Raw genomic sequence first — 14,091 nt, forward strand, 5'->3', positions numbered from 1 at the left:
TTCAGGGGGTGTAAAAGCCTCTTCTTCCAGTTTAGGGTCCTGGTGTTCAAAATGGTATTGCCCACAAAAGCACCTGGAGATTTTTCTTACAAACTGCAACACAGCTAACTTTGCTTTCCGTATGACTTGGAAAATACTGAACCTGGCTGCAGCAATATTTGATGTTGTCAAAGGAGATGAGATAGTTTGGGTCTTATAAGCAACTTAGCATTGCCTGTTTTTTGAATTTTGAATGATCACAAGCTCAAAGCCCCAAAAATACACACACACACCCTGAGCCACACAATGGACCCATCGTTTCTTGAAATGCCAGGCCCTTAGCTGGGATGAATGTTGCTGACACTTTCTTTTCCCAGGAGAACCAGAAGATGGGGCAAGTTGTCTACCTTGGACTCTGCCTGTTGGGCTGCCTGATCCTGAACCCTTTGGCAGAAGGTGAGCATTAGTAGAAGGGGAATAAGTGTTGGTGCTGACCTTGAAAGCCCTAAGCAGGCTTGGTCCAGTATACCTGAAGGAGCATCTCCACCCCCATCGTTGAGCCGAGACACTGAGGTCCAGCTCCGAGGGCCTTCTGGTGGTTCCCTCGCTGCGAGAAGCCAAGTTACAGGGAACCAGGCAGAGGGCCTTCTCAGTGGTGGTGCCCGCCCTGTGGAACACCCTCCCACCAGATGTTAAAGAGGAAAAAAAACTACCAAACTTTTAGAAGACATCTAAAAGCAGCCCTGTTTAGGAAAGCTTTTAATGTTTAATAGGTTACTGTATTTTAGTGTTTTGTTGGAAGCCGCCCAGAATGGCTGGGGGGACCCAGGGAGACGGGCGGGGTATAAATAAATTATGATTATGATTATGATTATGATTATGATTATGATTATGATTATGATTATGATTATGATTATGATTATGATTATGATTATGATTATGATTATGATTATGATTATTATATCACAAATCAGATGTGGAAAAGCCCCTGCTGGAGCTGCATAGACAACACTGTGCTGCAACCATTTTGGCAATAACTTTTGGGTTCCCATAAAGAGGGGTGTCAGCAGGTGGCAGGTCAAGGGGGAAAGATTAGTTTGGAAAGAGCCAGAAGTTACCTCCCAATTCCTAACGCCAGGGCTTCCTTGAGGGGCTCCATCTGTCAAGGAAAGGGTTGGTGGTCTGGGGCATCTATTCCATTCTCAATCCAATTCCTCACAGGTGCCGCCAATCGCACCCAGAGCGCTCGCGCTCACTGCCCTGCAGGAGGTATCTTCTACAGAAAGTACTGCTACCAGTATTTTAGCTCCAGCCGCTCGTGGGATGATGCCGAGGTAAGTTGGGGGAATGAGAAGAAATAAGAAAGTTACTAAGAACTTTACATAGCAAAAGACCAGAAACATACCTTTTGGGAATATTGAATAGTGATATTTCTAGAGAAAATACTAAATTATTTCTGTGGCAAGAATCCTGGTGGCTAAGTACTGGAAGGGTAACTAGGTACTGACCAAAGAGGAATGGTTATTTAAATTATGTGAATATTTGGAACTGGCCAAATTGACGGACGTAACAAGACTAAAGCCAGTGATTACAGTCAAGAAGGAATGGAAGTGCTTGAATGATTATTTAGAAAGACAAGGTTCTAATGTAAAAATTTGGCTGTGTCTAGAATGACCTCATGAATGTAAAAGGGAAAACATACATATATGCATATCTATATATTAAGATGAAATAATACTGAAATACTGATAAAATATTAAATGTGAAAGGAAATGTTGTGAGAGTGATGGAAGTCTATTACTACTATTATTTTGTAAAATAGTGTTTATTGTATTGAAATATTATACTTTTTTAAAAAAATATTTATTAATATTTTCAAAATATTACAAAATAGAGAAAGAAAAAAGAAAAATGAGAAATAAAAATAGTTAAAAACAATTCAGTCTTTCAATCACTTATCTTTCATTTGCTTATTTCCCGGACCTCCTCATGCCTCCCTTTTCTGTATTCGAGTTCAGTTTGTTAGTTAAGCAAATCCCTCCCCTCTTTGTTTACCCTAGTCTTCAATCTTAGAGTATTGTAACATTAGATTTTTGCCTAATAATAGTCCATTTTTTCATATTCCCTTATAACATTACAGCTGAAAACCACTTAGTTTCTATCCAACATCATTCTAACATTCATTAATTTTACAATATTTCTGTAAATAGTCTTTGAACTTTTTCCAATCTTCTTCCACCGACTCTTCTCCCTGGTCTCGAATTCTGCCAGTCATTTCTGCCAGTTCCATGTAGTCTATCACCTTCATCTGCCATTCTTCCAAAGTGGGTAGATCTTGTGTCTTCCAATACTTTGCAATAAGTATTCTTGCTGGCATACATAAAGAAAGTTCATAGAATCATAGAATCATAGAGTTGGAAGAGACCACAAGGGCCATCGAGTCCAACCCCCTGCCAAGCAGGAAACACCATCAGAGCACTCCTGACATATGGTTGTCAAGCCTCTGCTTAAAGACCTCCAAAGGAGGAGACTCCACCACACTCCTTGGCAGCAAATTCCACTGTCGAACAGCTCTTACTGTCAGGAAGTTCTTCCTAATGTTTAGGTGGAATCTTCTTTCTTGTAGTTTGGATCCATTGCTCCGTGTCCGCTTCTCTGGAGCAGCAGAAAACAACCTTTCTCCCTCCTCTATGTGACATCCTTTTATATATTTGAACATGGCTATCATATCACCCCTTAACCTCCTCTTCTCCAGGCTAAACATGCCCAGCTCCCTTAACCGTTCCTCATAAGGCATCGTTTCCAGGCCTTTGACCATTTTGGTTGCCCTCCTCTGGACACGTTCCAGTTTGTCAGTGTCCTTCTTGAATTGTGGTGCCCAGAACTGGACACAGTACTCCAGGTGAGGTCTGACCAGAGCAGAATACAGTGGCATTATTACTTCCCTTGATCTAGATGCTATACTCCTATTGATGCAGCCCAGAATTGCATTGGCTTTTTTAGCTGCCGCGTCACACTGTTGGCTCATGTCAAGTTTGTGGTCAACCAAGACTCCTAGATCCTTTTCACATGTACTGCTCTCAAGCCAGGTGTCACCCATCTTGTATTTGTGCCTCTCATTTTTTTTGCCCAAGTGCAATACTTTATATTTCTCCCTGTTAAAATTCATCTTGTTTGTTTTGGCCCAGTTCTCTAATCTGTCAAGGTCATTTTGAAGTGTGATCCTGTCCTCTGGGGTGTTAGCCACCCCTCCCAGTTTGGTGTCATCTGCAAATTTGATCAGGAAGCCCTTGAGTCCATCATCCAAGTCATTGATAAAGATGTTGAATAAGACCGGGCCCAAGACAGAACCCTGTGGCACCCCACTAGTCACTCTTCTCCAGGATGAAGAGGAACCATTGATGAGCACTCTTTGGGTTTGGTCAGTCAGCCAGTTACAAATCCACTGAGTGGTAGCATAGTCAAGACCGCATTTTACCAATTTCTTTACAAGAATATCATGGGGCACCTTGTCAAATGCCTTGCTGAAATCAAGGTAGGCTACATCCACTGCGTTCCCTTCATCTACCAGGCTTGTAATTCTGTCAAAAAATGAGATCAGGTTAGTCTGACATGACTTATTTTTCAGAAATCCATGCTGACTATTGGTGATCACAGCATTCCTTTCTAGGTGCGCACAGACTGTTTGCTTAATGATCTGCTCCAGAATCTTCCCTGGTATTGATGTCAGACTGACTGGGCGGTAATTATTTGGGTCCTCTCTTTTCCCCTTTTTGAAAATAGGGACAACATTTGCCCTCCTCCAGTCTGCCGGGACTTCGCCTGTTCTCCAGGAATTCTCAAAGATGACTGCCAGTGGTTCTGAGATCACATCTGACAGTTCTTTTAATACTCTTGGATGCAGTTCATCTGGCCCTGGAGACTTGAATACATCTAAACTGGCCAAGTATTCTTGTACTATCTGCTTAGTTATTCTGGGCTGTGTTTCCTTTGCTGAATCATTTGCTCCAAATTCTTTAGGTCGGGCCTTGTTTTCCTTATCGGAGAAGACTGAGGCAAAGAAGGCATTGAGGAGTTCAGCCCTTTCTGTGTCCCCTGTTTGCATTTCACCATCTTCTCCTCTGAGTGACCCCACTGTTTCTTTGTTCTTCCTTTTGCTACGAACATACCCATAAAAGCCTTTTTTGTTGCTTTTAACCTCTCTAGCAAGCCTGAGTTCATTCTGTGCTTTAGCTTTTCTGACTTTGTGTCTACACGTGCTGGCTATTTGTTTGAATTCCTCTTTGGTGGTTTCCCCCCTTTTCCATTTTTTGTACACATCCTCTTTTAATCTTAACTCAGTTAAAAGTTCTTTAGATAGCCACCCTGGCTTCTTTAGGCACCTTCCATGTTTCCATCTCATTGGTATTGCCTGACGTTGTGCTTTTAGTATCTCCCTCTTAACAAACTCCCAGCCATCATGAACTCCCTTTCCTTTTAGTATTACTGTCCATGGGATCCCACCCAGCACTTCCCTAAGTTTTATGAAGTCGGCTTTCTTAAAGTCAAGAAATTGAGTCCTAGTATGCCTGGCTGCTCCTTTCCGCTGTATAGTAAACTTCAGAAGAGCATGATCACTCGCGCCTAATGATCCTTCCACTTCTACCCCACTAACCAGATCATCAACATTGGTTAGGACCAGATCTAAAATGGCTGTTCCTCTTGTTGCTTCTCCCACTTTCTGGACAATGAAGTTGTCTGCAAGGCCAGTAAGGAATCTGTTTGACCTTATGCTCTTGGCTGAGTTTGACATCCAACAAATATCCGGGTAATTGAAGTCCCCCATTACTACTATCTCCCTTCCTTTTGCATGCTTGGCCATCTGTTCCAGGAAGGCATCATCTATGTCCTCCGTTTGGCTTGGGGATCTATAGTAAACTCCCACAATGAGGTCCCTGTTATTCTTCTCTCCCTTAATTTTGACCCAAATGCTCTCACTTTGGCTTTGAGGTTCGGAATCTTGGATCTCTTCACAGGTATACACATCCCTGACATATAACGCCACTCCTCCTCCTTTCTTGTCTGGTCTGTTTCTCTGAAATAGATTGTATCCCTCCATTATTACATTCCAATCGTGGGACTTATCCCACCAGGTTTCAGTGATGCCTATTATGTCATATTTAGTTTGCTGTACCAAGAGCTCAAGCTCATCTTGTTTATTTCCCATGCTTTGCGCATTAGTGTACAGACATTGAAGTCCATTAATCATTCCCCCGTGTCTCTTATTTAAGGATTTTTTCCTCCCACCACTAGGTCTGCGTGCTGTTTGCTCCATTTGGTCTATGACATTTCGATGATCATCTTCATCAATTGATAGGTTCCTACCTTCAGGAGCACTGTCTCCCTCCCCCACAGTTCTATCCTTCTTTGGCACCAACTGGCCAACTATGCCCAGGAGAAAGGCCTCTGGTTTCTTCAAGAAGGTATATTTAAATACCTTTTTCAATTCATTATAGATCATCTCCCAGAAAGCCTTAATCCTTGGGCACGTCCACCAAAGATGAAAGAATGTACCTTCAGTTTCTTTACATTTCCAGCATTAATTATCGGGCAAATGATAGATTTTTGCAAGCTTGACTTGTACCACCTGTATATCATTTTCATAATATTCTCTCTTAGGGCATTGCATGCCGTAAACTTCATACCTGTGGTCCATAACTGTTCCCAGTCAGCCATCATTATGTTGTGTCCGACATCTTGTGCCCATTTAATCATAGCAGATTTCACCATTTCATCCTGTGTATTCCATTTCAACAGCAAGTTATACATCTTTGACAAAATCTTAGTTTTGGGTTGTAGCAATTCTGTTTCTAATTTTGATTTTTCCACCTGGAAGCCAATTTTCTTGTCCAAATTATATGCCTCCATTATCTGATAATAATGAAGCCAGTCTCGCACTTTGTTTTTTAATTTCTCAAAACTCTGCAATTTCAGTCTATCTCCCTCTTGTTCCAAAATTTCCCAATATTTCGGCCATCTGACCTCCATATTGAGCTTTTTCTGAGCTTTCGCTTCCATCGGTGACAGCCACCTTGGGGTTTTGTTTTCCAATAAGTCCTTATATCTTATCCAAACATTTAACAATGCTTTCCTAACAATATGGTTTTTAAATGCTTTATGTGGTTTAACCTTGTCATACCACAAATATGCATGCCACCCAAAAACATTATTGAAACCTTCTAAATCCAAAATGTCTGTGTTCTCAAGAAGCAGCCATTTTTTCAGCCAGCAGAATGCTGCTGATTCATAATAAAGTTTAAGGTCTGGCAGGGCAAATCCGCCTCTTTCCTTTGCATCCGTTAATATTTTAAATTTTATCCTGGGCTTCTTGCCCTGCCAGACAAATCTAGAAATGTCTCTCTGCCACTTCTTGAAACAGTCCATCTTGTCCAAGATTTGCAATGATTGAAACAAAAATAACATTCTTGGCAATACATTTATCTTTATCACTTCAATTCGACCCAACAAGGAAAGCTTCAAGTTTGACCATATCTCTAAATCCTTTTTCACTTCTGACCAACATTTCTCATAATTGTCTTTAAATAGGTTTAAGTTCTTAGCGGTCATATTAACCCCCAGGTATTTTACTTTCTTAACCAGTGTTTAACCTGTCTCCTTCTGAAACCTCTCTTTCTCAATCGGTGTTAAATTTTTCTCAAGCACCTTAGTTTTTAACTTGTTCAACTTAAATCCTGCCACATGACCAAATTCTTGAATCAATTCTAATACTCTTTTAGTAGTAGATTCTGGCTCCTGTAACGTCAATACTAAATCATCTGCAAAAGCTTTCAATTTGTACTGTTTGGCTCCGACCTGTATACCTTTAATCAGACGGTCCCTTCTGATCATATTTAGCAGAACCTCCAGGACCGAAATAAAAAGCAAAGGGGAAATTGGGCAGCCTTGTCGTGTCCCTTTCTCTATCTTAAATTCCTCTGTCACCACATTGTTAACTATTAGTTTAGCCTTTTGTTCTGAGTAAATTGCACTTATACCATTTTCAAACCCTTGACCAACCCCCATCCTCTGAAGATTTTTCTTCATGAAACTCCAAGAAATATTATCAAAGGCTTTCTCCGCATCTACAAAAATTAAAACAGCTTTAGTATTAATATTCACTTGCAACATCTCCAAAATGTTGATTATATTCCTCGTGTTGTCAGGCAAGTGTCTACCCGGGAGAAAGCCAGCTTGGTCTTTATATGTCTCCTCCACTAATACTTTTTTTAACCTTTTAGCCAAAATATTTGCAAAAAATTTATAATCCACATTAAGCAGGGATATGGGGCGGTAGTTCTTGAGTTGTGTCTTTTCAGACTCATTTTTCGGTATTAGTGTAATATAAGCTTCCTTCCACGACTCTGGCACTTTTTCCCCCTCCAAAATTTCATTGCAGACCTCCTTTAGTGGTTGAATTATCCAATCCTTCAAGGACCTATAATATTTTGAGGTTAAGCCATCAGGCCCTGGAGATTTGCCCAACTGCATGTTCTGGATGGCACCTTCCACCTCCTGTTCTGTTATTTTGTAATTCAACATTAACTTATTTTCTTGAGAGATTTTTTGAATTCCATTTGTTTTTAAAAATTGGTCTAAATCACACTCTTTCTGTGGCCCTTGTGTATATAACTGTTTAAAGTACCTCTGGAAGCATTTTCTAATTTCCACTGGATTCTAGATGTTCTTTCCTTCCACTTCCAAGTTGGTAATGGTGTTAAATTTTTGTCTTTTTTTCATTTGCCAAGCTAACAATTTTCCCCATTTATTGGCCGATTCAAATGTCCTTTGTCTCATCTGTTTAATTCTCCATTCTATTTCCTGATTCATCATCTTCATATATTGAACTTGGTATAACTTTATTTCTCTCAGAATCTATTGTGACTTTGGTTTCGCTCTCAGTTTCTTCTCACCCTCTTTTTTTTCCATTTTTTCCACCCTCTTTTATCTTTTTTCTCATTTTGAGTTCTCTTCTTTATTGCATTCTGTTGAATGAGAAACCCCCTCATAACTGCTTTACTTGCGTCCCAGATTACTTTTTTTTCTATGGTAGTGTTCATATTTATCTCAAAATAGTCTCTCAAGGTTTTTTGCGCCTTCTTGGTAACTTCTTGACAAGGTGTCATTCATCCTCCATCTGAAGGAACCGGCAGGTGTTAATTTCATCTCCATTTTCACAGCATTATGGTTGGAGCAAGTTTTAGGGCAAATATCCACTTTTCGAGTCTTAGGTGCCAGTCCTCTAGTTATCCAGATTTGGTCAATTCTTGTCCATGTCATTTTGGCTTCAGAGAAGAAGGTCCCCTCTCTGCCCAAGGGATTCTTTATTCTCCATATGTCAATCAAGTCCATATTGTCAGTCATCTCAAAAAAGGTTTTTGGTAGTCTGCCATCTTTGGTAACTACCTGTCTCTGTGACTTGTCCATATTTGTAGATACCACTCCATTCATATCTCCCATCATAATAATGTTGTAATCCATATAGTCTAACAATGTCTCATGCAACTTCTTAAAAAATTCAGATTTCCCCTCATTTGGTGCATATACTCCTACTATCAAGAATTTTTCTCCTTGTGTTCGGATTTCAATTGCCACATATCTTCCTTGGTCATCTATTAAAATAAATTTCGGTGATAGGCTCTCTTTCGCATAAATTACTACTCCTCTCTTTTTAACCTTGTCCGATGAAATAAATTCTTGGCCCAATCTTTTATTAATCAGTACTTTCCTATGAAGCCTTATCACATGTGTTTCCTGCAAGCAAATCAAGTCCAATTGTTCCTTTTTCAATAAATGAAAGACTTTTTTCCTTTTCTCCGGGGAGTTAAATCCATGAATATTCCAACTTAATAGTTGCAGGGACATGGTGTATTTATTTTACTTTTCCTCCAATTGCGCCAAGTAATTGTTCTTGTTCTGCCGGTGGTATCGCCTTCTCTAACTTGTCCAATCCCAAAGGTAGTGGTACTATGTCTTGTATTCCTGTTTTTAATGCTCTTGGCTCTTCTTCAGCTTCTTTTTGCAGGTCTTCTCCATGTTCTTTCAGAAATTTTTCTTTATCTTCCACTGATCTTATTTTGAACCTTTTCCCTTTAAAGGTAAAAGCTAGGCCTTGGGGGAATTCCCACCTGAAGATGGTTCTATTTCCTCTTAGCAGGGCCACTAGATCTCCATAGTTGGACCTAAGATCCAAAAGATGTTTAGGGATGTCCTTAAATATCTCCACTCTTGATTCACCTATTTCCAAGGTCTTCTGGAAGTGCAGACTTAATATTCTGTCTCTCTCCTCTCTTGATCGGAGGGTAATCAAACAGTCTCTCACCCTGTTCTTTCTCCCCCCTCTTCCAAGTCTGAAAGCACTTACTATCTTAAAATCTAACTTGTCTGAGTCTAAATTCCAAAAGTCTGCGAATTCCTGCGTAAGAAAATCAATCAAACTGTCTTTCTCAAGTTCAGGTACAGCCCCGATCCTTAGATTTATCTGTTTTTCTTTTAATTCAATCATAGACAGCAATGACTTGTGGTCCTCAAGCTGTCTACAAATCGGTGGTATCTTTTCCTCTACAGCCAATGCTTTTTCCTTGGCTTCTTCAGCTGTTTTTCGATTCAAAGTAGATTCCTGCAGCAGTTTCTCAATAGATTCTGTATTTGAGTTCACCTTCTGCCCCAAGTTATTGATGCTTGACGTGTTTTGATCAATTGTAGTTGTCACTTCAGCAACTTGTTTGCTTAATTTTTCCAAAGATTCAAAAATTTTATCTAGTGCTGAAGCTAGACCCCCTTCAGATGCCATTCCTTTAGGTGTCACCTGGGCTGAATCTTCCCCTGGTGGGGCAGGGAGGCCGGACGCTGACGGTCTATGCTGCTGCAGTCTAATTTTACCCGATCTTGTTGTTTTTTCCTGAGTCGAGTCTGCCATAACACTTTATCTAAGGATCAAGGTCAATCCCATGGTTACTTGTTTTGTAGTGGAAAATTCCCCTTGGCCAGTTTAAAGTGGAAAATTCCCTGGCCAATTGTGGCAATTTCAAAGTTCCTCTAGGGGGACACAGTAGCAGTCCAGACTTGTAACAATAAAGTAGCTTTTCCAACTTTCAGAAATCCCCCCTTTAACCAAAAAAAAAGCAACAGTTTCAGGTCCGGAGAGACCCTTCAGAGCTAAAGTATCTCTCTTACAGAGTTAGCTGTCAAGTAGTTGCATTATCCTTTAACGAAATATTATACTTTTCTTTATTCTTTTACTGTCTACTTTTCTTTGCATTTCTCCCCTTTTTCTTCTTTATTTCCCCCCCCTTTATATTGTTCTTTATGCATGGTTTGGTATTGATGTATTTACTTTCCAATAATAAAAAAAGGAGTTGTGAAAACAGAGAGAGAGAGAGAGAGAGAGAGAGAGAGAGAGAGAGAGAGAGAAGAGCAAGGGCCGACTCCTTGGGAATCCTGGCTCTGGGCAGCATCTCACTGGTTTCCCCTTTCTTCTCTTTGCAGGTCAGCTGCCAGATGAGACATGGGTTCCAGCTGGCCTCCATTCTTTCTGCAAGGGAAGCAAATGTGGTTTACAGTTACCTGCGAAAATATGGCCCTAGCAACGTCTGGATCGGCCTGGCAGCTGACCGTCGTACCTCGGTAGGTGCCTTTAGGACTCTCTGAAGATGCTGACTGTACGAGATCCTCAGCTTCCTTGAGGTCCTTCAGCTGTAGCTCACCGGCTCTCACTTCCCTCTGAAACCACTTTCTTCCTCAAATGTCAAATCCCATTTGGAGACGGGATTATTTCTCAGAGTGGCTCTGTGGGAGGTTCTGAAACTCCAGCTCCAGATCCTCATTGCCTTTCCTCCTTCCCAACTCTCATTGCGCTATCTATAAAGTCACAGATTATGCCCAACACCGTACTAATTGTCAGTCCCCTTTCACTTTTATGGCTCCAGCCGCTGGAGACTCAAACCAACCCCTTGGCCTTGTCAGTTGTGCTGATTCCCCAGCTGTGTCCTCTCTGGGGATGTGGGGAGCAATGGGCTTGCATTACCCTTTTATCACAGGACCTTCCTTTCTCCTTCTCTCTCTCCAGAATATGATCTGGGAATGGAGCGATGGATCTGTCTTCTCTCAACCCCTCTGGGACGGCCGGAGAATCAGCAACTCAGTCTCTTCAGACGAATGTGTCTCCATTTCTTATTCAGGTATGCAGGAACAGAGACTGGGGAAGGAAACCCCATTCCATTCAAGGAATTGAGGGGAACTAAAACAAAGCCATCCTCAGAAACTCTGAATGTTGCAATGCAGTTCTCCAACCAAGTATGCGCAAAAACACATATACTTCCAGTGTGCTTTAAAATGCTAACATCCGCAAAAGTAACATGCAAAAGTTCCTTGTATTGGGGGAAATTGCTTTGCAAAAACATGCCGATTGTTTGAAAATGGCCTTAAAATGCTGATGGATGATCAGGAGGAGCTAAAATATGGTAACCAAACCCACCAAGAATCACAAACTGATGTGGAAATATAGAGAACTCAAGAATGGGGAAATGGGAAACTGACAAAAAATGAAAAGGACAGACTTACTTATTCCTGTGCAGAAAGGACTTGACAAGGAAACTGAGGACAGGGAGAGATGGGGCCCCAGAGAGAGAACCCCACTATTTTCCTCTTTATACTTGGCACTTCGTATCACCTGGGCTGCATTTTTGTTTTTGAACTGTTACCTCCATTGGGGTCGGTGGGCAAAGTCTAGAGTGGTTCTTTGTCCCAGAGTGTTGTTGTTGTTTAGTCGTGTCCGACTCTTCATGACCCCATGGACCAGAGCACGCCAGGCACTTCTGTCTTCCACTGCCTCCCGCAGTTTGGTCAAACTCATGCTGGTAGCTTCGAGAACACTGTCCCACCATCTCGTCCTCTGTCGTCCCCTTCTTCTTGGGCCCTCAATCTTTCCCAACATCAGGGTCTTTCCCAGGGAGTCTTCTCTTCTCATGAGGTGGCCAAAGTATTGGAGCCTCAGCTTCATGATCTGTCCTTCCAGTGAGCACTCAGGGCTAATTTCCTTAAGAATGGATGCGTTTGATCTTCTTGCAGTCCATGGGACTCTCAAGAGTCTCCTCCAGCACCAGAATTCAAAAGCATCAATTCTTCGGCGATCAGCCTTCTTGATGGTCCAGCTCTCACTTCCATACATCATTACCAGGAAAACCGTGGCTTTAACTATACGGACCTTTGTTGGCAAGGTCATGTCTCTGCTTTTTAAGATGCTGTCTAGGTTTGCCATCGCCTTTCTCCCAAGGAGCAGGCGTCTTTTAATTTCGCGGCTGCTGTCACCATCTACAGTGATCATGGAGCCCAAGAAAGTAAAATCTCTCACTGCCTCCATTTCTCCCCCTTCTATTTGCCAGGAGGTGATGGAACCAGTGGCCATGATCTTCGTTGTCCCAGAGTAGGGAACAGGAACTCTGCCCCATTGCTAAGGTGGAACTTAATTTAAATGCAGAATTCAGCTTTTTGATAGGTGGCTTCAGTGAAGTTTCATTCATGCAGGCGTGGGGAATGCTAGAAAACATCTCAACCATCACAAAGATCTCATAAACCATGGGGAAAGAGTTCTGCATCACACACACACACACCCACACCCACACCCACACCCACACACCCTCTACTGGCAAAAGTAGACTGGCTTGTTCGAAATACTTGTGCTTACGTATTTATCAAATCTCTTCGTTGCTTTTCCTCATAATTGTTCCTCTCTCCAAAACAGGGAAGCAAATACTTGATTTACTCAAAAGGAAGTCTTCTTTCTCTCTCAATTTCTGGACACTCCCTAACAATCTCTCTCAACCTTCTGCCCTGCAGGTTCCCAGAAATGGATCCAGCGTTCCTGTACGACTACCTTGCCATTCCTTTGCAAATACAAGGCCACTGATTATGCCTGAAATGCCACCCTGGGCCTGAGAGGAACACCCAAAGACCTCCAGCTTCCTGACAGGTCCAAGGCCAGCCCCCTTTCCCACCTGCTCTGTCCACCTGCAGGAAATCTATTCCCTCCCCTCCTCTATTGGCCTGGAGCAGAAAAAACAAGAGGCGTTTCCCCAAATAAATCCAATTTGGACTCTTGATTCCACTAAGACCTAGCAAAATCCAAAGCCTGAGGCTGTGAGCAACAGTACACCCCCCCCCAACTGGGAAATTTGCCCCATGAGATATGAAACCTGTCTCACTTTTCTGCAGAGATGAGATGCTTTTGTGGACTGGTTAGCTGAGTAAACGAAGCTTTCCTTGTGCTTTGCAAAGTGATGGGGCCAACTTTGGAACCCCCTTTCCCAGACCACATCATGGAAATGCAAACCTTTGCAAGCTGTCTGCTCTCCCTCTCTCTGGCCAGCTCCCGTCTTCCTCCGTAGTGACAATAAACCTCTTTCTGTGCATGCAATTCTGCGTCCATGTCCTCTGTATTCTTGAAACAGTTGTTTATTGTGACATTCAGATCCCACCTCTCCCCCTTCCAAAGGTCCATGTGGCAGGCATGGTTCTCCCTCAACCCCATTCCATCCTCAGAACAGCCCTGTGAGGTAGGCCAAGCTGAAAGATCACGATTGGTCCAAGATCACCCAGCAGGAGCATCATAGCTGTGTGGGGATTCGAACCCTCATCTCCCAGGTCCTATGAGTGCTAAAGCCAGAATGACACACAGGCCATGGGGGGGGGGTTCCAGCCTTAGGATACCAATACAAGAATCTGGGGTCCTGCCTTTGCAACTTCTGTAGGGATCCCCAACCAGCCATCAAAACATTTTAATGTATTCCTTAATCTTTCTTATTCCTAATCTTTCTTCTTCTTCTTCTTCTTCTTCTTCTTCTTCTTCTTCTTCTTCTTCTTCTTATTATTATTATTATTATTATTATTATTATTATTATCTTATTATTATCAAACATGCCCTCCTAAGATTCAGGGTTTGGGAGCACTTCAGTCTGAGGAAATGAGGCACTCCAGCAACAACAAAATTCCTTCCACACCAGCCTAGTTGCTCCAAGCTCAGTCTAGCTAAGCGGTGGCGAACCTATGGCATGCATGCCAGAGTGGGCACTCAGAGCC

General features: G+C 42.1%; 1 protein-coding gene across 1 annotated transcript; it reads left to right on the forward strand.

Moving 5' to 3' along the window:
• The first annotated feature begins 281 nt into the window (after nucleotides 1-281).
• On the forward strand, nucleotides 282-13,429 carry LOC308595812 (lithostathine-like). The gene is made up of 5 exons (XM_081210542.1): nucleotides 282-435; nucleotides 1,201-1,313; nucleotides 10,504-10,641; nucleotides 11,084-11,195; nucleotides 12,853-13,429. Exons 1-5 carry the CDS (start codon nucleotides 327-329, stop codon nucleotides 12,930-12,932), a joined length of 552 nt encoding a protein of 183 aa, XP_081066668.1. The 5' UTR covers nucleotides 282-326; the 3' UTR covers nucleotides 12,933-13,429.
• The last annotated feature ends 662 nt before the right edge of the window (nucleotides 13,430-14,091 follow it).

Source organism: Podarcis bocagei (genome assembly GCF_964188305.1).
Source record: "Podarcis bocagei genome assembly, chromosome: 10".
Lineage (NCBI taxonomy): Eukaryota > Metazoa > Chordata > Lepidosauria > Squamata > Lacertidae > Podarcis > Podarcis bocagei.